Raw genomic sequence first — 24,517 nt, forward strand, 5'->3', positions numbered from 1 at the left:
GGGGTGTGGGGGGTGTGGGATGTGGTGCTGGGCTGGGGGTAAGTTTCAGGTTTTTAAGTCAGTGATTATGAAAGAACGACTGTGTAGTTCCAAGTGAAGACAGTGCCAGAAATGACAATGAGATGAATAGACAGATAATGTGATCAATTTTAATTAGAGGCTGTTTGGAGGCTCAGTCCATTTCGAGTGTCAGACCAGCATGTGAGCTGCACGCTGTTCGGCTGCAGGGTCATCCTCCAGGTGGATAGAGGGCAGTTTGCATCAGGGAGGTTGGCCTGGTTTAATGGGCTCCAGCAGATCATTGTTGCTTCTCCCAGCCCCACAGCAAATGAACCAGGACTTAGCCAGGAGATCCTCTGTAGCTGGTACACCCAACACCAAGGGAAGCAGGTATTGGCCCTCACTCCACTCACTGTCCTCCTAAACAGGAAAGGAGCTTCCTGTTTAAGCTGTAGGAACCATTTAAGCATTTTCAGTGGGACTGCTGCCCGACTCAGGATTTCATAATACGTGACTGGAACAGATTCCACTGGGTTGGCAAGGCCCCAGTCTGTTTTTCTGTAGTTGAGTGAAATATTGTCTCATTCATCAAAAAATGCCATGGGATCTTTTACATCCACCTGAGGGGGCAGGTGGAGCCTCAGTTTGATGTCTCATCTGATAGACAGTACCTCCAGCATTGCAGCACTCCCTCAGTACTGACCCTCTGACAGTGCTGTGCTCCCTCAGTACTGACCCTCCAACAGTGCTGTGCTCCCTCAGTACTGACCCTCCGACAGTGCGGCGCTCCCTCAGTACTGACCCTCTGACAGTGCAGCACTCCCTCAGTACTGACCCTCTGACAGTGCTGTGCTCCCTCAGTACTGACCCTCCAACAGTGCTGTGCTCCCTCAGTACTGACCCTCCGACAGTGCAGCGCTCCCTCAGTACTGACCCTCTGACAGTGCAGCACTCCCTCAGTACTCACCCTCTGACAGTGCAGCACTCCCTCAGTACTGACCCTCTGACAGTGCTGTGCTCCCTCAGTACTGACCCTCCAACAGTGCTGTGCTCCCTCAGTACTGACCCTCCGACAGTGCGGCGCTCCCTCAGTACTGACCCTCTGACAGTGCAGCATTCCCTCAGTACTGACCCTCCAAAGGTGCAGTACTCCCTCAGTTCAGCCCTGAAGTGACAGCCAGGATTACGGACTCAAGTCTCTAGACTGGGGACTTGAATGCACAACCTGCTGCCTTAGAGTGTTAATGCTTTCAACCCTGATACAGTGTTGGCTAAAGTGAATGAAGTGCTGAATATTAACTCTTGCCATCCATTAGTGTTTTGTACATTGTACACATAGGTCCTGCTTAGTGATGAATTAGTATTTGATAGAGCTTGATTCATTCAACTGTAACATACAATGGAATTATGGCTTCAAGAATGTGTAGTCACGTGGATTAAAAATATTATCAAAAATTCAAGATAGATACACCAGCCAAGGTCAAGTATAGCAAACTGTACCAGCGCAATAGATAGCAAGAAACAGCAGTTAGAAAAGATAGTTGACCGTATGAGAGTGTTACACAGAGGGTTAAATTAGAGATTGTGACAGCGTGGGTTATATCAGAGAGAATTTGCAGTAAGGGCTTTAGGCTTTCTCACTTTTTGTTCAATTGGGAGCTAAACAGAAAGTAGGGAGCAGGAGTTACTGCGATCCCTCAAATTGTAACTGGGAGGAAGAAGGTCAAATTGAATGATTGATTCGTGTCTGCTATGATGATACACTAGTGTTTCAATGTCACTCTCATGCTGTCCATCTCCCATGGGATCAGAGTGTGTTAGTCAGTCTCACGCTGTCCATTTCCTTCAGTGTCAGAGTGTGATGGTCAGTCTCTCACGCTGTCCATTTCCCATGGGATCAGAGTGTGTTAGTCAGTTTCTCACTCTGTCCATCTCCCATGGGATCAGAGTGTGTTAGTCAGTTTCTCACTCTCCATCTCCCATGGGATCAGAGTGTGTCGGTCAGTCTCTGACTCTGTCCATCTCCTATGGGATCCGAGTGTGTTGGTCAGTCTCTGACTCTGTCCATCTCCTATGGGATCCGAGTGTGTTGGTCAGTCTCTGACTCTGTCCATCTCCTATGGGATCCGAGTGTGTTGGTCAGTCTCTGACTCTGTCCATCTCCTATGGGATCAGAGTGTGTTGGTCAGTCTCTGACTCTGTCCATCTCCTATGGTGTCACAGTGTGATAGTCACTCTTGCTCTCACTCTTGTCACTTCTATAACTTCCGCCAATGTTCAAAAATCAAATAAGATAGGAGCTGTATTGCTGGAATGTTTACATTCTTTATTTCGGTGTAGTACAGCTTAGTGACAGTTTGTTTGTTATCCACTCATTGAACCACAGTTACATCTATCAGCCAAGTGTGAGCTATGAAGCAATGTTATCCTTTCTCCTGGCAGATACAACCTTGGTACCTGGGCCCAGGGTTACAGTCACAACCTGAAAATTCATGTCACATCAAATCCATCACTGTTACCACCTCCACTACATATCGGGGAAACTTGCCTTGGAGGTATTAATATATAAAATCAGCAGAGCAACAGATCAGCACACTCACCCCTTAATCAAGAATTTGATTGCAAGTTCAAGAGCAAAATCTGGAATGAGAAGGAGTGGAGTGGTGGGGCTGAATCTGAATCAGGTCCCATTCAAGTAGTTTTGGGCCAGCTCACCTCCTGACCCCCCCAAAGCCAGTCCACCATCTTCAAGGCACAAGTCAGGAGTGTGATGGAATATTCTCCACTTGCCTGGGTGAGTGCAGCTCCCACAACACTCAGGAAGCTCAACATCATCCAGGACAAAGCAGCCCCGCTTGACTGACACCCCTTCCACAAACATTCACTCCCTCCACCACCAATGCACAGTAGCAGCAGTGTGTACCATCTACAAGATGCACTGTAGGAACTCACCAAGGCTCTTTAGACAGCACCTTCCAAACCCACAACTGCTACCATCTAGAAGGACAAGGACAGCAGATAGATGGGAACACCACCAACTGGAAATTCCCCTCCAAGCCACTTACCATCCTGACTTGGAAATAAATCGCCGTTCCTTCACAGTTGCTGGGTCAAAATCCTGGAACTCCCTCCCTAACAGCACTGTGGGTGTACCTACACCACATGGACTGCAGCGGCTCAAGAAGGCAGCTCACCACCACCTTCTCAAGGGCAATTAGGGATGGGCAATAAATGCTGGCCCAGCCAGCGAAGCCCACCTCTCAAGAATGAATAAATAATGAATAACCTATCAGTGGTGGATTAGTCCAGATTTGAGTTCACTTTCCCTCCAGCGCAATCGTTTGGAAGTGTTGACCACTTCCTCCTTACTTTAGTTCCACCTTTAACCTGTGCAGAAATGGTAGATAACATTTCTCAACCACTTGCATTTATACAACGAGGTTACTGTAGGAAGACATCGCCAGCAGCTTCACAGGGACATATGAGAGTCTGAAAGTTTCAAAACAGAAAGAATATCAGAGCAGGAGCCTACAGACAGGGAGACAGGCTGACGAGCACTGAATATTGAGAGAAAGACAGGGCCCTTTAACAGGGCATTCAAGAGTCAACCACATTGCTGTGGGTCTGGAGTCACATGTAGGCCAGACCAGGTGAGAACAGCAGATTTCCTTCCCTAAAGGACATTAATGAACCAGATGGGTTTTAACAACAATAGTTTCATGGTCAACATTAATTCCAGATTTTATTGAATTCAAATTTCACCATCTGCAATGATTCAAACCCGGGTCCCCAGTGCATTACCCTGTGTCTCTGGATTACTGGCCCAGTGACAATGCCATTACACCATCACTTCCCCCTGCAGTGGAAGACACTGTTAGAGGCACTCCAATACATCAGGGTTACAACAAGGTCCACGGGCACAACTGTCATCCAGCGGTCACTCTGACCCTCACTCTCAAATATCTATCTGGGAGCTGTGTCCCTGAACATTGTGCAACTTTGAATGGTTCTTCCACCATAGAACAACATGTTAAGGAGACAATGAGGAATACAGGCTGTTTTAGGTCTAGTATTGTGTAACAGGGTTAATTATTAACCTTACAATAGAGAATACCAAGGAGGTCTTGTGCTGCAGTGGGCAGGGTTTCTGCCCCTGAGCAGAAGCTTTGGATTCAAGTCGCACTCCAGGAACTGATGCCCAAAGAAGGTGTGTTTATAACTTGACAGCAGGTTGATTATCAACCTGTAAATCCTTCCAATACACCTATGGCAGGTGGTAAGGGTAGGAGAGGCTCCTAGTCAGCCATGCAATGGAAAGAAAATTGGGGCCTCTACTGTCTCTGCCCACAGCTCCAGACTGCAACATGCATGTAAAAATGGATATTTCCACAGCAACTCAGACTCCAGGAGAAGCCAGTTGGCTTGACAGCTGGTGTGGACCAGATTGGTGCCAACGACATGGAGTTCGATCCCTGTTCTGGCTGGGGGTGGGTTTGGGACCTGTCCCATTGCCCTGCCTGTGGTGGAGGGCATAGATTGGACCTGCCTTTGGGCAGAGACCTCAAGAAGAACTTACTCAAGGAAGAGTGATCATAAACTTAATTTCATCTAAAGTACGAGAGCTCTGTGGGTAAGTCTGAAGCTGGGGCCCTTACACTTTAAAAAAGCCAATCAGAGGGGGGGATATGAGGAGTGACTTGGCTGAGGTTGTTTGGGAAAATAGGTTAAAAGTTACGATTGTAGACAAGCAAACATTTAAACAAATAATTCACAATTTTTAACAACTCTACTTTCTCTCGAGGAATACAATTCCACCAGAAAAATGATACATCCACAGGGAATTTAAGGAAAGTATTAGATTGAAAGAGGCTTAAAGTGTTGACAAAGGCGTGAATCTAAGAATTGGGGGGATTTAAAAAATCAGCAATGGATATGACCAAGAAATTGATACCAAAAAAGAAAATAAAATACGAGACTAAACTAGGAAGAAAGATAAAAAGATTGTAAAAACTTTGAGAAGTATGTAAAGAGGAAATGGTTTGTCTCTTTGATGCAGAGACAAGTGTAGTGGGGAAAATGGAAATGGCAGAGAGGTTAAACAAATATCTTGTGTCTATTTTCAAAGTAGAAAGCACAAGAAACACATCAGGAAGCATGGGGAGCCCACTTGAGAGCGAGGAAGGGAGAGTAAATTAATGTTAGCCGAAAAAGAATACTGGAGAAATGAGTTGGAGTAAATACTAACAGATTTCTGGACCCTGATGGCCAACATCCTCGAGTTCTAAAAGAGATAGCAGCAGAGATGATTCAACAGGGTTTTATGAGAGGGAAATCATGCTTGGCAGAGCTTTTCTGGCCATGTAACTCGCAGACAGGGTAGTGAGAAACAATGGATGCGGTGTGTTTGGATGTTCAGAAGGCATTTGATAAGATGCTACAAAATAGGTTGCTCAGTAAGATTAGGGTTCATGAGATTGGGGAAATATATTAGCATGGATTGAGGATTTAAAAGACTCAAAACAGAGAGTAGGAATCATATTCAGGATGGCAAGCTATCCTACTGGAGGGCTGCAAAGGTGAATTCTTGGGCCACAGCTATTTACAATCGATATCAATGGTTTTGATAAGGAAACAGAGTGCATACACGCTTGCTGATGATACAAAGCTAGGTGGAAAGGTAATTGTCAGGTAATTGGCGAAAGAAGCAATGTCAACATGAGAGAAACCTTCCTCACACCGTGAGTGGTTAGGGTCTGGAATGTACTGCCTGGGAGTGTGGTGGAGGCAGGTTCAGTCGAGGCATTTAAGAGAATTAACCATTATCTGGAAAAAGAAGAATGTGCAGGGCTATGGGGAGATGGCCACGGAGAGGCACCAGATAAATTGCTCCTTTGAATAGCCAGCACAAACACAATGGGCTGAATGGCCTCCTCCTGTTCTGTAACCATTCTATGATTCTGTAAGCTAGGAGGGGCATGTAAAAAGGCTGCTAAGGGAGGCGATGGCGTAGTGATACTGTCACCAGAGATTTGGGAATCTGGATTCAAATCTCACCACAGCAGATGGTGGAATTTGAATTCAATAAAAAAAATCTGGAATTAAAAGTCTAATGATGACCATGAAACCATTGTCGATTGTTGCAAAAACCCATCAGTTCACTAATGTCCTTTAGAGGAGGAAATCTGCCAGCCTTACCTGGTCTGGCCTACATATTGACTCTTAAATGCCCTCTGATATGACCTAGCAAGCCACTTAGTTGTATCAAACTGCTAAAAAATCTAAAAGGAACTCCCTCCCTAACAGCACTGTGGGTGTACCTACACCCCTTGGACTGCAGCAGTTCAAGGATGCAGCTCACCACCACCTTCTCAAGGGCAACTAGGGATGGGCAATAAATGCTGGCCCAGCCAGCAATGCACATACGATTGTAAAGTGCCTAATGTAATGGTGCATAATGTGGAGCAGTGTGAAATCATTCATATTAATAGGAAGAATAATTCAAATTGAGAGGCCAGTGAATGTTGGTGTTCCGAGGGGTTTGGGTGTCCTTGTTAACATCCAAATACAACAAGCAAATAGAAGGGAGCTGGAATACAAGAGTAAGGAAGTCCTGCTGCAAGTATACAGGACTTTGGTGACACCTCACTTGGAGTGCTGTGTGTACCTTTGATCTCTTGCTTTAGAAGGAGTGCAGCAATGGTTCACTCGATGATTCCTGGGACAAGGCAATTTTCCTATAAGGAGAGATTAAATAGAATTGGCCTATACTCTCGAGGGTTTAGAAGAATGAGGAGTTATCTCATTGAAACACATAAAATTCTTCAAGCCTTGACAATACAGACATCAAGAGGCTGTTTCTCCTGGTTGGAGAGTCTGGAACTAGGAGTCACACCAAAGGATAAGGGGTCAGCTCTGCCCATTCCAAAGTCCTAATAATCTCCAATATCTCAACTCTTAGATTTTTTTAAGATTCCATTCAGTTGCTGCAAAAACCCTTCAATAGTTCACATCCTCCATACAGGAAACCACAGAATCAAAATTATTACATCAGTGTCACTTCTGGCACAGTTCATCACTGCCCCTACCCACCCATTCAACCTCCAATAGTCCCATGTACCCTCTCCCCTTTCATCAACTGTACTCCCAGTAGTGACCATTGCTACTGGATTTGCAGCAACAACTTATATTTGTGTGGTGCCTTTATTTATATTAAATAATGTTATTTATTTATATAGCATGTAGAGACACATAAGTGAGAAAAAGGGAACATCTTTTAAGATATTTGCACAAAGTTAACAGGGTCAAATCATGGAGCAGATTGCTGATAGATTGCTGATAGATTACTGATAGATTGCTGATAGATTACTGATAGATTGCTGATAGATGGATCCTGTCTAATAATCCAGATTTAGAAGTTTCAAATCCCACCCTTGCAAACTGTGACACTAAGCTCAATAGTCCATTAATTGCCAGATTATTAAGACCTTAAAATGTGCTAGATTATTCCTAAAATGCATGTGTGATGTTATCCTGAGATCTCTGCCTGATCTGGTATACACTTGACTTCAGTCACAATTTGCTGAGTTTCTGGGGATGGACTCTGAGTGTCACTCCAATCCCCAAGAGCACATTCAAACCAAAGCTGTGGAAGGACATGACTATTCTCCTGTAACTAGTGGGAGATCGGCAGAATCTTCAGAGAAATGGTGAAAACTGGCACAAATGGTTATCAAACCCCTTCCCTGCGATTGCCCCAGTTTCTTGATGAAATTATGATGAGTGTCTGGGTGAACACTGCTAATGATTTGAGTGGAGATTCAGAGTGAACACTGCCTCCTGCTCAAAGATAATGGGGCAAAAATCCCCAATTTTGATCCATCCTCCTATATATCAATAATAAAAACAAAAAAACTGCAGATGCTGGAAATCCAAAACAAAAACAAAAACAGAATTACCTGGAAAAACTCAGCAGGTCTGGCAACATCGGCGGAGAAGAAAAGAGTTGACGTTTCGAGTCCTCATGACCCTTCGACAGAACTTGAGTTCGAGTCCAAGAAAGAGTTGAAATATAAGCTGGTTTAAGGTGTGTGTGTGGGGGGCGGAGAGAGAGAGAGAGAGAGAAGTGGAGGGGGGGTGTGGTTGTAGGGACAAACAAGCAGTGATAGTTTAGATAATATCACCAACTTTAACTTTAACACCTATGTGTTCTTTTGTACTATTGTCGTTGACATCTTTTGATGATCTGCTTCTATCACTGCTTGTTTGTCCCTACAACCACACCCCCCCCCACCTCTGTCTCTCTCTCTCTCTCCGCCCCCCACACACCTTAAACCAGCTTATATTTCAACTCTTTCTTGGACTCGAACTCAAGTTCTGTCGAAGGGTCATGAGGACTCGAAACGTCAACTCTTTTCTTCTCCGCCGATGCTGCCAGACCTGCCGAGATTTTTCCAGGTAATTCTGTTTTTGTTTTTGTCTCCTATATATTCAACCCTGTTCAGCTCCCTGCAACTCCCCGCATCACAAACCAATATTATTATTTCATCTCCCTGGTCTCGCCATTGCTCAATTCTGCCTGATACTCCTCCAACCCCAATTCACCAGTATAGACATGAAAGTGAATTGAAGATCATATTTCTTTAAGCAGACCGATGGTTTCCATTAGACTTCAGCCTCCCCTGCTCATTAAAGTGCCAATGCTTATCCTGCACACCTCCGCCACCTGGTGTTGCAAACAGGGAGTGTCTGTTTATACAAAATAACATTCAATTAAAGATATACAGACATAATTAAACTTAAAAGGAGAAATGGGACTGTGACATTAACTTCCCCTGCCATTCATTCCTCTTTCTGAGCAGTTTTTAAATTATACACATACATATATAGCGAGCTCATTCACTTCAAAAACACTTCAGTTCAGATTTCTGCCAAGCAGCACTCCCAGGACAGGTACAGCACGGGGTTAGATACAGAGTAAATCTCCCTCTACACCGTCCCCATCAAACACTCCCAGGACAGGTACAGCACGGGGTTAGATACAGAGTAAATCCCCCTCTGTACTGTCCCCATCAAACACTCCCAGGACAGGTACAGCACGGGGTTAGATACAGAGTAAAGCTCCCTCTACACTGCCCCCATCAAACACTCCCAGGGCAGGTACAGCACGGGGTTAGATACAGAGTAAATCTCCCTCTACACTGTCCCCATCAAACACTCCCAGGACAGGTACAGCACGGAGTTAGATATAAAGTTTACTGTTTGCCTCTTTTTGGATAAATGATGGTTTCTATTCCTCGAGCTGGGACCATTAATTGTTAATCCTGCCCATCATGCTTTTTTCTAGCAGCTTCCTAACACCCCCCTTACCCCACTTGTGCTTCACAACCCACACCAACATAGTCCAGGAAGTAGCAGGAGTAATGGGCCAGCTCAGATTTAGACTGGTTTGGGCTCCTGTGCTTGACCAAACCGACAGGTCTGAAAGCAGAGGCTCGGCAAGCTGGGTCCAGCAGCAGCATCATCATCATCAGCCTCCTATCCTGCTGCTATCACCCCCCTCATGGTGAGGCAGTGAGCCCCTCATTGACAAGAGGGTTCAGGTTTCACCACACCGCTCCCCCCCCCCCCAACCCCAGGCTCCTTCGCAGGACTTCACCCATAAATTAAGTACAAAGAAAGACCCAGGAGGAATGTCAGGGGCCCAGACATCTGCATATATTCAAAAACAATCATGAACTTTGTTCGTGCACATCAGTCAGATTCTCAGAGAAAGCGAGGAGTGAAGGTTCTCAGTGCCCTCTCTTGTCGAGCTTGCGCCTGATGATTCCCCGCAGGTAGAGAGCTGAGAAGCTGCTGCACAAGAGCAGCAGGATGAAGCTAATGCAGGAAGCGTAGACAGTGTCTTTATCACCCCGGTCAAAGAACATCTCGCGCCGGTTCCTGTAGTCCAACAGCACAGCCTCCAGCTGGGCCAGCGTGCAGAGAGCCAGGAAGACGTGGAATATCTGGTGGCCGTGTCCCACGATGTCGAAGCTTCCCGGGAAATACTTCTCCGGCACGGGGTAGGAGAAGAAGCCGGATGCTACGACAAACAGGACAATCTGCCAGGTGTGGTACCAGACGGCCTGGTCAGTGCAGCCCACGGTCCAGCAGGTGGCAATCCGGTGCACAATGGGGCTGATGTCCAGCACGTAGGCCAGAAAGGCGGGCACCACCTGACAGACTTTACGGTTGATCGGGTAAGGGCGTTGGAAGTGGATCTTAGAGAAACAGCAGCCCATACAGGAGAACCAGCCCAGGAAAGCTGCAGTGGGCAGGAAGAAGTGGCGAATCAGCTGGTACCACTCAGGCTCTGTGCAGTAGTAGTAATGTGCCAGGGCACTGCCATACTGATAGGCACCCACGCCAACGTAGTCCAGGAAGTAGAAGGAGTAATGGGCCAGCTCCGACTTGGACTGGAAGAGATGGGCCAGGACACTGCAGGACAGGTAGGTTACACAAGCAATGACAAAGAAGTATAGCGGTAAGCCGTAGACGGTTGGGAATGGCGAGGTTGTCTCCAGGAATGCCCGGAATCGGATCAGGAGCACCAGGGCAGCCAGCAGGTGAGTCCAGACGTTGAGGGCCTCATTGTGTTGCTGGAAGAGGCTGAGCAGGTAGTATTTCCAATCCTGTTCCACCAGCCGGTAGCCACTGTGGATGTAAGGCTCCCGGAAGAGTTTGGGGACATCAGTCTCACGCACGGTGCTGGGGATCCTTGGCAGGACATCCTCCAGAATCTGCTGAGGGTTAATGGTGATGGTGCTAAGCCTCTCAAGGACACTGCCAGCCATATTCCCACCAAGGGAATTCTTCATTTTCATTTCACAACCCATTTGGACCACCTGAGAGAGAAATGGACAGGTTTAGCACCACTCGATGTAGACCGAACCCCGCACACTTCCCCCAGGTCCAGCAATCCACTTCACAAAGGCTCGGGAAATTCCTGGCATGGTAAGAGGCCATTTGGGGCCCATCAAGCCTTTGCCAGTCCTGGCTGTTTGGACTGCGGACTCCAATCCCACTTTGCTGCCCCTCCCACATTCTCTTACATTATTCCAAAATACTAATCTGATCCCCTTGTTAAAAAAAAAATTTCAGCCTCCATCCCACCAACAATATGAGGAGACCAGTCAGTCCTAAGGGCTTGTTCAACCACTTTATAAGACCATTGTTTGATTGTGTCTCAACCCCACCTTCCTGCCTTCACTCCGTGTCCCCTCGCATCAGGAGTCTTTGGGGGTTGGGGGAGAGTTCCAGATTTCCACTACCCTCCATGTGAAGCAGTGTTCCTGATTTAACCCTTTGTTCTGGACACCAGAGGGGTTAGTTTCTCTCTGATCTACCCCTATTGAATTTTTTGATCATTTTAAACACCTTGATTGGATCACCACTTCATCTTCTATACTCAAGGAAATAGAAGCCTCATCTCTGCAACTTATCCTCATAATTTAACCCTCCAATCCCCGGTACCACTCGAGTGAATCTGCGCTGCATCCTCTGTGACTCTGGTATGTCATTCCAGAGGTGAAGTGCCCAGGATTGAACACACTTGCTCCAGATCTGACCAATACTCATGAGGACTGAAGCATTGCCTAGTCACCGTGAGGTCAAGGCCAATATTCTGTACAGGCTGTACTTTCTGTACCTGTGCATTAGTTTTTAATATTTTCTGTAAAATGACATGCAAACCTCTTTCACAGTTCCCGATCTGTCACAGTTACAAAAGGATTCCAATTTGTCTTTCTAAAAGCCCAAGTGGATGACCTCACACTTCTCCAAGTTAAACTCCATCTGACAAAGTTTTTCTCGTTTACTGAATCTTCCAGTATCCCTTTGTAGCAAAAACAAAAATACCTGGAAAAACTCAGCATGTCCGACAGCTTCTGCCGAGAGGAATACAGTCAACGTTTCGAGTCCGAATGACATCAGAATGGTTCTGTTGAAGGGTCATTCGGACTCGAAACGTTAACTGTGTTCCTTTTGGCAGATGCTGTCGGACCTGCTGAGTTTTTCCAGGTACTTTTGTTTCTGTTTTGGATTTCCAGCATCCGCAGTTTTTTGCTTTTATCCCTTTGTAATATCCTGCTCTCATCCACACCAATTCTATGCGTGGCATCAGCTAACTGGCATATTCATGCTTTCATCCAAGTCACTAATAAATATTGTGGAAATCTGAGATCCCTGGGAACTCACACGTCACATCCCAGTAATCAATCAATCAATCGCTGTTTTTTTTAATTCGCTGGCAGTGCCAGAAATGCCCTCAAGAAGGCAGTGGTGAGCTGTCTTCCTGAACCGCTGCAGTCCATGTGGCGTAGGTACACCCACAGTGCTGTTAGGGAGGGAGTCCCAGAGTTCCCCCTTTGCTCTCTCCTTAGGTCCTGTTCCCAACAAACAGGCTGCTGGGATGACATCTCCGACGGGTACATGGTTTGTGAACCTCATTCTTAGCCCCAGGTTATGTACCTTACTCCAAAACAATGACTCACCGTCACAGCGTCTCCAGACAGCACTGCACATCTTAAGGTCACAGGATCATAAGAAACAGGAGCAGGAGTAGGCCATTCAGCCCATCGAGCCCTGCTGCACCATTCAATATGACCATGACTGATTTGACTCCAGTCATAACTCCACTTTCCTGCCTGCCCCCATCATCCTTGACTCTCAAAAATCTGTCTAATTCAGCCTTGAATAACTCAACGACCCAGCCTCCACCGCTCTCCAAGGAAGAGAATTTGAAACACTAGCAACTCACTGAGAGAAAACTATTCCTCCTTGTCTCCATCTTAAATGGGAAATCCATATCTTGAAACTGTTGCCCCAGTTCTAAATTCATCCATGAGGGGAAACATGCTCTCATGGTCCACCCTGTCGAGCCCCCTCAGAATCTTATGTTTCGATAAGATCACCTCTCATTCTTCTAAACTCCAGTGGGTACAGGCCCAACCTGCTCAACCTTTCCTCATGAGACAGACCCCTTTGTCCCAGGATTCAGCAGAGTGAACAGCTTCCAATGTAAGTATATCCTTCCTGAAGTCAGGAAACCAAACCTGTGCACAGTATTCCAGATGTGGTCTCACCCAGGTCCTGTACAGCTGCAGTAAAACTTCCCTACTTATACTTTACTTGCAATAAAGGTCAACATTCCATTTGCCTTCCTAATTACTTGCTGTACCTGCAAACGAACATTTTGAGACTCATGCACAAGGACATCCAGATTCCTCTGTACCACAGCATTCTGCATTCTCTCTTTCTTTTTAACTATTCTTCCTACCAAAGTGGACAACCTCACATTTTCCCACACTATACCCCGATCTGACAATTTTTTTTTACCCCGCACTTACTTAACCTGCCTCTGCTGAGTCAACGGGCAGAATTCAGTGTAGGTGACAGAGGTCTCACCTGCCAGTCAGAGTGCCAGAGAGAACTCCGAGTCGTCTCTCTTTGAGAAGGCCAGCCGCATTGCGTACCTCCCCCGGATCAAGGACCCCTGGAGCAGATGTTCCACGTACCAGGAGGTGTCAGCCAATCAGAGGCTGTGGCTGCTGCCAGTCACCTGCCCAGCCAAGGGGCCCAGGCCACAGGCTGTGGGAGGGGGATCACAGGGGGAGGGGGTCAGCAGCCAGGGTGTGGGGTGGCTCTGAACTCCCCACTGCGCTGGGTCCCTCAATCAGGCAATGTGGTGCCTTTGAACAAGAGACCCTCCACCAGCCTCCCAGAAGCCTGCAAATAACCTTGACAGGCTTTGCTCTCTGGGTTTCCTACCTGGTGAATCCCTGCCCACCGCTGGGTGAAGACCCAATTCTGTCTGTGAGCCTCAATAGGAGCAGAGGCAGGTAGACACCGAGCTCCTCACCTGCCACCCTTTCGCCTGATCAAATGCCACCCTGGCCATCAAACTCGCCATAGGGGAGGGCATTAAACTCCATCCTGTGTGTCCTCTTCACAACTTGCTTTCCTACCTACCTCTATATTGTCAACAAATTCAGCTACAATCCGGTCTGTCCCTTCACAGTACATAAAATAGGAGAATTTGTCCGACATTGATATCAATCATAAATAGTTGAGGCCCAGCACTGAGACACTTTGCGAGCTTTTGTTTACCAACCTGAAAATAACTCAGTTATCTCAACTCTCTGTTCCCTGTCAGTTAGCCAATCCTCTATCCATCTCAATACCTCATCCTCAACACCACTAGCTCTTATCTTGTGTAGTAAACTTTTATGTGGCACCTTATTGAATGTCTTTTGGAAATCCAAATAACCCTGCTTGCTTTCCTTGCCTCTACCTCCCTCCCCGCTACACTGAGAGGAGTGCGTCCAGTGGATTTTGATGCACAGGTCAGCTTCCAGTGTAACTTCAGTGGGCTGGGATGGGAACACCAGTTCCCAGTGTGAATCCAGTGGATCGAAAAGGGAACACCAGTTCCCAGTATAAATTCAGTGGATTAGGACAGGAACACCAGTTCCCAGTGTAAATCCAGTGGATTAGGACAGGAACACCAGTTCCCAGTGTAAATCCAGTGGATTAGGATGGGAACACCAATTCCCAGTGTAAATCCAGTGGATTAGGGCAGTAATACCAGTTCCCAGTGTAAATCCAGTGGATTAGGATGGGAACCCCAGTTCCCAGTGTAAATCCAGTGGATTAGGACGGGAACACTAGTTCCCAGCGTAAATCCAGTGGATTAGGATGGGAACACCAGTTCCCAGTGTAAATCCAGTGGATTAGGATGGGAACACCAGTTCCCAGTATTACTCCAGTGGACTGGAATGTGAACACCAGAGGTGGATTTCTGGAGCAGACAGTATGATGTCCCTGGTGTACTGGTTGTAACTGACAATTTGACAGAATGTCAATTTACTAATCTTGCTGCTGTTTGAACCCATCTCTTTCACCCACCTCCTCAGGAGAGCTGCTGGACTCCTCTGAATAAGGGTCATGTGGACTGGAAACACTAACTCTCTTTCTCTCTCCACAGATGCTGCCAGACCTGCTGAGTTTTTCCAGCATTTTCTGTTTTTATTATTATTACAGCTGGATTCCTCTGTTTGCCCCTAACTCTGGGTAACACTAACCCAGGCACAACAGAGCGAAAAGACATGACAAGCCGGATCAGTGAATGGAAATACTCAGCGAGCCAATCAGTGACTACATCCCTCTCTGAGCAATGTTTGGCAAAAAGAAGCCAACAGATTCCTCTCACCTCCCCATAAGGAACTGTTTTGGGTACAGACCCACAGTCAGTCTCAGCCCTGGAATACTGTAGGACCCTGCCACACTGAGCCAAGCCAGTGTTACTGACCTGCTGTATTCTGTCCAGGGCTGCACTCTCCCTCCTCTCTCTATCTCTCGATGTCTCCAATCCCAGTCTCAGCTAATGGAGGAACAAGAACCTTTGTGAATTAAAAGGCCTCTCCATGGTGAGAATTAAAAGATAAACAAATGGCAAAAAAAAAGGCTTTAATTAAACTCCCAACCTGATTGCAAAACAGAACTGAAAGTGATCAGAATATTGGCCAATTTCATTCTGGTGAGAATTCAAGAGGAAAGGATTGAAATCTAATACCAAAGTGCTGGAAGGCTGCAGCGTTCCTGTGAATCAGGCATTTTCTGGAGGAGAAGAGTTTCATGCTGGTGGCAGTGTGAAGATGTCTCCGGAGCAGAGCAGGAATTGTTGCTGTTGTCCTGGATCACTGAGGCGATGCACATCCCCAGCTCGAGCAGACTCTCAATGAAACTCACTGTGACAAAGCATTTACAAGCTGAGTGTAGGGGCGGTTCCAGACAGCCTGGACTAAGCACTCCCTTCCCAGACTCCGTAAACAACAGCCTGTTGTATGCTCTCCCTCTCCCTCCCCCCAATCCTCCCCCTCATCCGCCCGACTGTCTCCCTCTCCCCCCCTCTCTCTTCCTCCCCTTTCCCTCTTTCTCCCCCTTCCCCCTCTCCCTCTCGTTCCCCCCCAGCTCCCCCACTTGTTCCCTTCCTCCTCCCCGTCGTCCACCCCTCTCTCTCCCTCTCTCTCCATCTCTCTCTCCTCTCTCTCCATTTCAGTCTCTCTCTCCTGCTCTCCTCCTCCCTCTTTCCCTCCCTCTCTCTCTCTTCCCCTCCCTCTGTTCCCTATCTCCCACCCTTCTCTCACCCCTCCCCATCTACCCCTCCCCCATCACCCCTCCCTGCCATCTGCCCCCATCTCCCCCCTTCCCTATGTCTCACATCCCCCTCCCTCCCAACCTCCCCCTCCCCCTCCTCCATTCCTCCCCCTCCCTTCCCCATCTCCCCCTCCCCCACCCCATCCCCCACACCTCCCCTCCTCCCTTGTCCCCCCTCCTTCCCGTCCCCCCTCAACCCCTCCCTCCCCGTCCCTCCTCAACCCCTCCCTCCCCTATCTCCCCCCCTCACCCCCTCCCTCCCCTATCTCCCCCCTCAACCCCTCCCTCCCCGTCCCTCCTCAACCCCTCCCTCCCCTATCTCCCCCCATCCTCCCCTCCCCTCCCCTCCCCACATCCTCCACCCCTCCCTCCCCTCCTCCCCACCCCTCCCTCCCCCCTCCTTTTACCTCTCCCCCACCTCTGCCCTCGTCCCCGCTCTCTCCCCTTGTTCCCCTCTCTCTCTTTCTCTCTCTCTCTCCGCTGAATAGTGACCAGGCTGAGAGTTGTGGCTCATGAACCTCCACATTTGAGTTCTGAGCCAAAGAATGAGGCCTGTACCTGGGGAAGTTGAAAACTGCATTAATCTGTGTAAACACTTCAGTGAGAGAGTGTTCCATCTACAGAACAGGCTAGGACATTGGGGAGAGTGGATTGTGTTGATTGATTCAAATACAAATCAGATAGATTTCTGAAAATAATATTTTGACATATGATACATGCTGAGTGTAACAGGCTCAGGAGGATCAAGTGACTTTGGACCTCTGGTTCCCAAAGCTCTCCCCCAGTGGGGGTTTTCCACACTTCATGTGCAGCTCTGTTGTAGACTCATTGATAGTGATTAATCAATGACCCTATGATCATTGGATCATACCAACGTGGTAGAAATCAATGGACGTAGGAAAACTGCTCAGCCCGTCCATGCTGCCCTCTTATCAGGGGGCATAGGCTGTCAATGAATAACCATTATAAGCCCACCGACTCCCACACGCACCTTGACTACACTTCCTCCCTCTCTGCTTCCTGGCAGGACTCTATTCCATTCTCCTGGTTTATCAGATGATTTCACCTTCTATATATTTGCCTCAATATTTCTTCAATTTTCTTAACTGAGGATACCTCCACCCTGGTTGGAAGGGCCCCAGTATCCTGTCTGATCTATTTCCCGCACTTCTATTCCTACCCCTTTCCTGTCCCTCCCAGAATGGTGATAGGGTTCTCCTTGTCCTCATCTTCCAACTCACCAGCCTCCACATTCAATGGTTCATCCTCCACCACTTTGCCCATCTCCAGCAATGATGCCACTGGCAGAAACATCTTCCTCTCCCCTTTCAACATTCTGAAGGGAACGTTCGCCCTCAGCCACCACTAACATACCCTCCTTTTCCTGTGTATCCTTCACATCCACGCTTGGGAGGTAACCAACATCTGAGCTCTCTGTCCTCGGTCTGCTACACTGTTCCAGTGAAGTTCCATCTAACCTCGAGGGGCAGCACCTCATCTTCTGCTGTGGTGCTTTATAACTGTCCTGTCATTCCCCTCCCAACCCTAACCCTGTCCCTGGTTTTGTATTGGCTTAAAACCTGTTCCAGAGAGTACTGTAGGCCAGGATTTTGTCAGGGCTCCGATGACTAGCCAGAAGGCTGGGGGCAACCCTGCCTCAGCTCTTTCCGGGAGACCCAGCCAGATTTCACGACCATCATACAGCTGATGAGCTGCTGTCGGGTCTCCCATCCTTTTAAAGAATGAGGTCCTGCCTCCAAAAGCTGATAGCCAATTGAAAGGCCGGCAGTTCTTCAGTCTCAGCAGCACCACCGGAGCTGTGGTCACTGCTGGGACTACACCCAGTCTGGAGGTGTAGACATGGATGCCACCTTTGAATCAAGATAAATGGGGTTAGGGATTGTGGGGGAATCAATCAGGAAAACCTCAGTGAGGGTGTGGGGGTGGTTGATGAGGGCAGAGGGTATGTTGCCAGGGGGAGTCCACCATTGGTCACAGGGTACCTGATAAGGAGGGGGCCAAAGCCTCCTTCCCAAACCCATAGGGAGGCCACCAATGTTTACCTGGTGATCTCCCCATGGCAGACAGCCCACCCAGGGAATGTTCCAGAAGCAGGGAGAGGCCTTTAATTGGTCACTAAAGGGCCTCAATTGACCTCCAGGCAGGAGGGCCATCTATCACCCCCACTCCTGATTTTTTGGACTCGCCCCTCACCACCCACTCCTTCAAGGCCCATAAAAATCCCAGCCCTTGAATCATTATGGCACAGCAGGAGACTATTGGACCATCAAATCCATGTTGGCCCTACATCTGTAACTATCCCCATTCTGTGAAAGGCCATTGCATTAACTCTGCTTCTTTAATCCTTTCTCCACAGATGCTGCCTGGTGAGCAATTCCAGAATCTTCTATTTTTAATCTGATTGGATCATGTCTGATCTGTACCTTAACTCAATTTTTTTTCTTGATTCTTTCATGAGATGTAGGTGTTGCTGTCAAGGCCAGCGTTTGTTACCCATCCCCAATTGCCTATGAACTTGCTGGGCCACTTCAGGGGGCAGTTAAGAGTCAACCACTGTTGCTGTGGGTCTGGAGTCACATGTAGGCCAGACCAGGTAAGGACAGCAGATTTCCTTCCCTAAAGGACATTAGTGAACCAGGTGGGTACTTAACAATAATCAATGATATTTTCATGGTCACCATTACTGAGACCAGCTTTTAATTCCAGATTTTATTAATTTAATTTCAATTTCACCAGTGCCACAGTGGGATTTGAAGCAATGGCTCCAGAGAATTAGCCTGGGCTTTGGGCCTACTAACCCAGTGACGCCACCACTATGCCACCATTTTCCCATCGTCTAAAAGTTTCAGTTGTCCAAACGTCCACAATCTTTTGGAGGAGAGGCTTCCATATTCCCATTCGTTGTGTGTTTGCATGCACCCACCCACACAACACACAGGAACACTCACAGCCAAACAGGCAGTGTGCACACCAAAACATTCTAACATATATCATGCACCCTCACATACAAATACTTGTGCTCGCACGCATAATCAAGCTGACCCTCGTGTCCTCAAACAATTAAATAGCACAAGTTGTACTTTTGTAAACAGTTCCCTCAACTGCTCCATAAATTTCCCCTTGGCCAAGCCCTTACATATTGATCAGGGGAGTTACAGAGCACTGATCCCTGGTTCAAACTCACGTTATCGGTGGGATGGACACTTACCTGATTTTAGAGAAACCAAGACTTGATCCGGGTGGGACCAGGCTCCAGTTTCCAGGAGCACATGGATAGATGCACATTGATTACGAGGTTACCAGGGAGAAATATGCACGTAGTCCAGGCCAGATTAACATTGAAAAATATTGCATTTCTACTGACTGACATCACAGTGACAACCTGACATCACAAAGCAACATCAGCTAGTGCTCCTACAATATAAAATCTCTCCTTAAAAATGCTTCACATTCGCATGGTTTTAGCTGAAAGCGTAATATAAATACACAAGCAATAATCACAGCCTTGTGACGTTACACAAGGGGATTTAGCAGACACTCACCTGTATGGGAGCTGCCTGAAGGCTCAGTGGATTATTAATCAGTGTGGAACTGATCCAGATGGGCCCACAGTCAGACAGGTGGTAGCACAGGGGGCACAAGCTTACACGTTGCAATTCCCTGGCATTAGGGAAGCCAGCCTGGGTGCCCACTTCCGATCTCTGTCCATTGAATCCTCCTGCTGGGAGTAATACACCCAGTTTAAGAGCATAGGGTCACCTCAGGATCACCCTAGATTGTTACTGATACCACGTTTTGTTAATAGCCCAGTGACACTCACTAACTGGGAAGCAAAGAAAAATATTGACCTGTGCAAAGTGCTGGACAACAGCTGGTTGCTGTGGGGATGCTGCACAGTAAGGAACCAGCACCTACAGGACAGGAGGGTTACAGAACAATAGCATTACAGGAGGCCATCAGAATCAGTTCAGGTTGCTGCGTGTAATGGCTGGACTCACTGGCACTTTGACATTAATTACTGACACCGGCTGTAACTCTGTGTGCGTCACACGATGAATGATTTCAGCGTCTTCAGTTTATTAAAATGATGGCACATCATTTCATCTTGTGAGTCTGGTCAACTCCCAGTGATACAGACATTGAGGCCTCACAGCCTGAAGCTACTCGGGGAGAACTCCCTTCTGGAGTTTACAGAGTGACAGTGTGAGGGAGCTGGATTAACATCATAGAGATACAGTCAGTAACACAAGGCGCTGGGGGGAGAGGGGTTACTGAGTGACAGTGTGAGGGAGCTGGATTAACATCAGTAGAGATACAGTCAGTAACACAGGGCGCTGGGGGGAGAGGGGTTACTGAGTGACAGTGTGAGGGAGCTGGATTAACATCAGTAGAGATACAGTCAGTAACACAGGGCGCTGGGGGGAGAGGGGTTACTGAGTGACAGTGTGAGAGAGCTGGATTAACATCAGTAGAGATACAGTCAGTAACACAGGGTGCTGGGGGAGAGGGGTTACTGAGTGACAGTGTGAGAGAGCTGGATTAACATCATAGAGATACAGTCAGTAACACAGGGCGCTGGGGGAGAGGGGTTACTGAGTGACAGTGTGAGGGAGCTGGATTAACATCAGTAGAGATACAGTCAGTAACACAGGGTGCTGGGGGGAGAGGGGTTACTGAGTGACAGTGTGAGAGAGCTGGATTAACATCAGTAGAGATACAGTCAGTAACACAAGGCACTGGGGTGAGGGGTTACTGAGTGACAGTGTGAGAGAGCTGGATTAACATCAGTAGAGATACAGTCAGTAACACAGTGTGCACGGGGAGAGGGGTTACTGAGTGACAGTGTGATGGAGCTGGATTAACATCAGTAGAGATACAGTCAGTAACACAGGGGACTGGAGGGAGAGGGGTTACTGAGTGACAGTGTGAGGGAACTGGATTAACATCAGTAGAGATACAGTCAGTAACACAGTGTGCACGGGGAGAGGGGTTACTGAGTGACAGTGTGAGAGAGCTGGATTAATATCAGTAGAGATACAGTCAGTAACACAGGGCGCTGGGGGGAGAGGGGTTACTGAGTGACAGTGTGAGGGAACTGGATTAACATCAGTAGAGATACAGTCAGTAACACAGGGCGCTGGGGGAGAGGGGTTACTGAGTGACAGTGTGAGGGAACTGGATTAACATCAGTAGAGATACAGTCAGTAACACAGGGCGCTGGGGGGAGAGGGGTTACTGAGTGACAGTGTGAGGGAGCTGGACTAACATCAGTAGAGATACAGTCAGTAACACAGGGCGCTGGGGGGAGAGGGGTTACTGAGTGACTGTGAGGGAATGGGATTAACATCAGTAGAGATACAGTCAGTAACACAGGGCGCTGGGGGGAGAGGGGTTACTGAGTGACAGTGTGAGGGAGCTGGATTAACATCAGTAGAGATACAGTCAGTAACACAGGGTGCTGGGGGAGAGGGGTTACTGAGTGACAGTGTGAGGGAGCTGGATTAACATCAGTAGAGATACAGTCAGTAACACAGGGCGCTGGGGGAGAGGGGTTACTGAGTGACAGTGTGAGGGAACTGGATTAACATCAGTAGAGATACAGTCAGTAACACAGGGCGCTGGGGGGAGAGGGGTTACTGAGTGACAGTGTGAGGGAGCTGGATTAACATCAGTAGAGATACAGTCAGTAACACAGGGCGCTGGGGGGAGAGGGGTTACTGAGTGACTGTGAGGGAATGGGATTAACATCAGTAGAGATACAGTCAGTAACACAGGGCGCTGGGGGGAGAGGGTTACTGAGTGACAGTGTGAGGGAGCTGGATTAACATCAGTAGAGATACAGTCAGTAACACAGGGCGCTGGGGGTGAGGGGTTGCTGAGTGACAGTGTGAGGGAGCTGGATTAACATCAGTAGAGATACAGTCAGTAACACAGGGCGCTGGGGGGAGAGGGGTTACTGAGTGACTGTGAGGGAATGGGATTAACATCAGTAGAGATACAGTCAGTAATACAGGGTGCTGGGGGAGAGGGGTTACTGAGTGACAGTATGAGGGAACTGGATTAACATCAGTAGAGATACAGTCAGTAACACAGGGCGCTGGGGGAGAGGCGTTACTGAGTGACAGTGTGAGGGAACTGGATTAACATCAGTAGAGACATTGTAGTTTCAACTGCGCGTTCACACTACGAGCTTTATTAATGAGTGATTTGCTTTCGTTAAATGTGAATAGTATTTATTCTTGTGTCCCTTATAACTTCATCCTCTTGATTTTGTCACCAGTCCACAAGTAGAGCTGCAAACACAGGAACTTCCAAGGGACCTGGGGGTTCAGGTACACCGATCATTAATATCAGGGGATGGAATCAGAGATTGGTTACAGCACTGAAGGAAACCACTTGGCCCATGTATCTGTGCTGGATCTCTGAAAGAGGAACTTGCCTAGTCTCACTCCGCCACCTTTTCCCTGTAGCCCTGCAATTCTTATCTCTTCAGATAGTTCTCTAATTTTCTTTTGTATTCCACAAATGAGTCTGCCTCCACCATACTCTCAAGCAGTGCTTTCCAGAACTTATCAACTCAGCAACTTGTGCAATTGAGTTCAATTTTAATGACACTACATACCCCCAATTCAATGGTGTTGCCATGGGTTCTCCTCTCACTAACATTTTTGTTGGGTTATATGAGGAACGTGTTTTCGATGGAATGACACTAACCTCCTACCCCTCACATATTTCCAATTTGTGGATGAAACGTTTGCTTTATTTAAATCCGCAGCTGAATGTACCATTTCCTTACATCTTCTAATGGGCTCCATCCTGCGCTCAAATTCACCTTTGAAATGGAGCAGCTGAATGAACCCCTCTTCCTTGACATATTAGTTGAGAAATCTGGCAGGAGGGGTTTCCCTACCCGGGTCTACCACAAGCCGACCTTCACTGATCAATATACGTGTCGGGATTCTCACAATTCCACACGCGTTAGATTGGTCTCATCAGCAGCCTTGTAAATAGGGCCTGAGTCATTTGTTCACCATACAACCTTGATGCTGAAATAGGGACATCAAAGGCATCCTGCAGGATAATGTCTGCCCCCTGATCAGGTCATTTCACTCTGTGTATCACACAAACTCATGAACGGGCCTAAGGCCGTCACTTTCAGCCCTGAGAAGTGCCCGGCCTACCTCGGATTACCCTGCAAGGGTAAAGTACCTCAACAGTTGAGCATCAGGTGAAGCTAGCTGTTTCACTCTGCTACTTTGCAGTAGCAACATGAGTGTATTCACCACTAACAGGATGCTGCTGTCAAGCCAAAAAGACATCACACAAATGAGTGATGTGGTATATGGATTTCAGCGTCAGTGTGATGCTGGGTATGTGGGCCGTATGTCTCAAAGACAGGCAGATAGTATCAAACATCATGTCCCAGCCGCTGTTCACAACGGGCAGGGTACAGACCCTACCCAACCAGCCCGTGCCGGCAAAACACAAAACACGGAGTCCAACATTACAGGTGATTCCTCAATTGGACAATATTTGATAAATACTCCTCATCGTGTTAAGAATTACGCTCACTACCACTTTGAGATTGTCAGTCAGGGTCGCTGTGTGGGGCATTTGTATGTACGTGATACAACACATATTTATATAAAAATAGGAAAGACAGGGAGGGGGAGAGGGAGAGTGAGGGAGGGTGGGGAGGGGGAGAGAGAGGGAGGGTGGGGAGGGGGAGACAGTTGGGGTGGGGATGGGAAAGCAGAGGGACGGAGGGGAGAGGGAGGTGGGTGGGAGGGGAGGGATAGAGATCGAGGGAGGGGAGGGATAGAGAGGGAGGGAGGGGAGGGAGAGAGAGGGAGGGGAAGGAGTGAGATAGAGGGAGGGAGAGAGAGGGAGGGGAGAGATAGAGAGGGAGGGGAGGGAGAGAGAGGGAGGGAGGGGGAGGGAGAGAGACGGAGGGAGAGAGAGACAGAGAGAGAGGGAGGGAGAGGGAGGGAGAGGGAGAGAGAGGGAGAGCTATAGGGAGGGAGAGGGAGGGAGGGAGAGAGAGGGAGGGAGAGAGGAAGGGAGGACGAGAGGGAGGGAGGGAGGAAGAGGGAGGGAGAGAGAGGGAGGGAGAGGGAGGGAGGGAGAGAGAGGGGAGGGAGAGAGAGAGGGGAGGGAGAGGGAGGGAGGGAGAGAGAGGGGAGGGAGAGAGAGGGAGTCAGAGAGAGGGAGGGAGAGAGAGAGAGGGAGGGAGAGGGAGGGAGAGAGAGAGAGGGAGAGAGAGGGAGGGAGAGAGAGGGAGAGAGAGGGAGGGGAGAGAGAG

General features: G+C 48.1%; 2 protein-coding genes across 2 annotated transcripts in view; both read right to left on the bottom strand.

Annotated features, from left to right (window-relative positions):
- Nucleotides 1-9,788: 9,788 nt before the first annotated feature.
- Nucleotides 9,789-10,832, bottom strand: LOC121288993 (membrane progestin receptor beta-like). Its single transcript, XM_041207857.1, has one exon. It carries the CDS (start codon nt 10,830-10,832, stop codon nt 9,789-9,791), a length of 1,044 nt encoding a protein of 347 aa, XP_041063791.1.
- A 5,872-nt stretch (nt 10,833-16,704) lies between these two features.
- LOC121289000 (NACHT, LRR and PYD domains-containing protein 6-like) overlaps nt 16,705-24,517 on the bottom strand; it is a 46,548-nt gene continuing 38,735 nt past the window's right edge. Inside the window, exons 5-7 of the mRNA XM_041207872.1 lie at nt 23,397-23,407; nt 19,758-19,933; nt 16,705-16,752 (exon numbers count right to left, since the gene is read on the bottom strand). Of these exons, the coding sequence (XP_041063806.1) occupies nt 16,705-16,752; nt 19,758-19,933; nt 23,397-23,407 (235 nt within the window). The remainder of the gene's footprint in view (nt 16,753-19,757; nt 19,934-23,396; nt 23,408-24,517) is intronic.

This window comes from Carcharodon carcharias, chromosome 2, assembly GCF_017639515.1.
Source record: "Carcharodon carcharias isolate sCarCar2 chromosome 2, sCarCar2.pri, whole genome shotgun sequence".
NCBI classification, from domain to species: domain Eukaryota; kingdom Metazoa; phylum Chordata; class Chondrichthyes; order Lamniformes; family Lamnidae; genus Carcharodon; species Carcharodon carcharias.

Coding starts and splice junctions, on each gene's coding strand:
- LOC121288993 (XM_041207857.1), bottom strand. CDS start 10,832: ATGGCTGGCAGTGTCCTTGAGAGGCTTAGCACCATCACCATTAACCCT.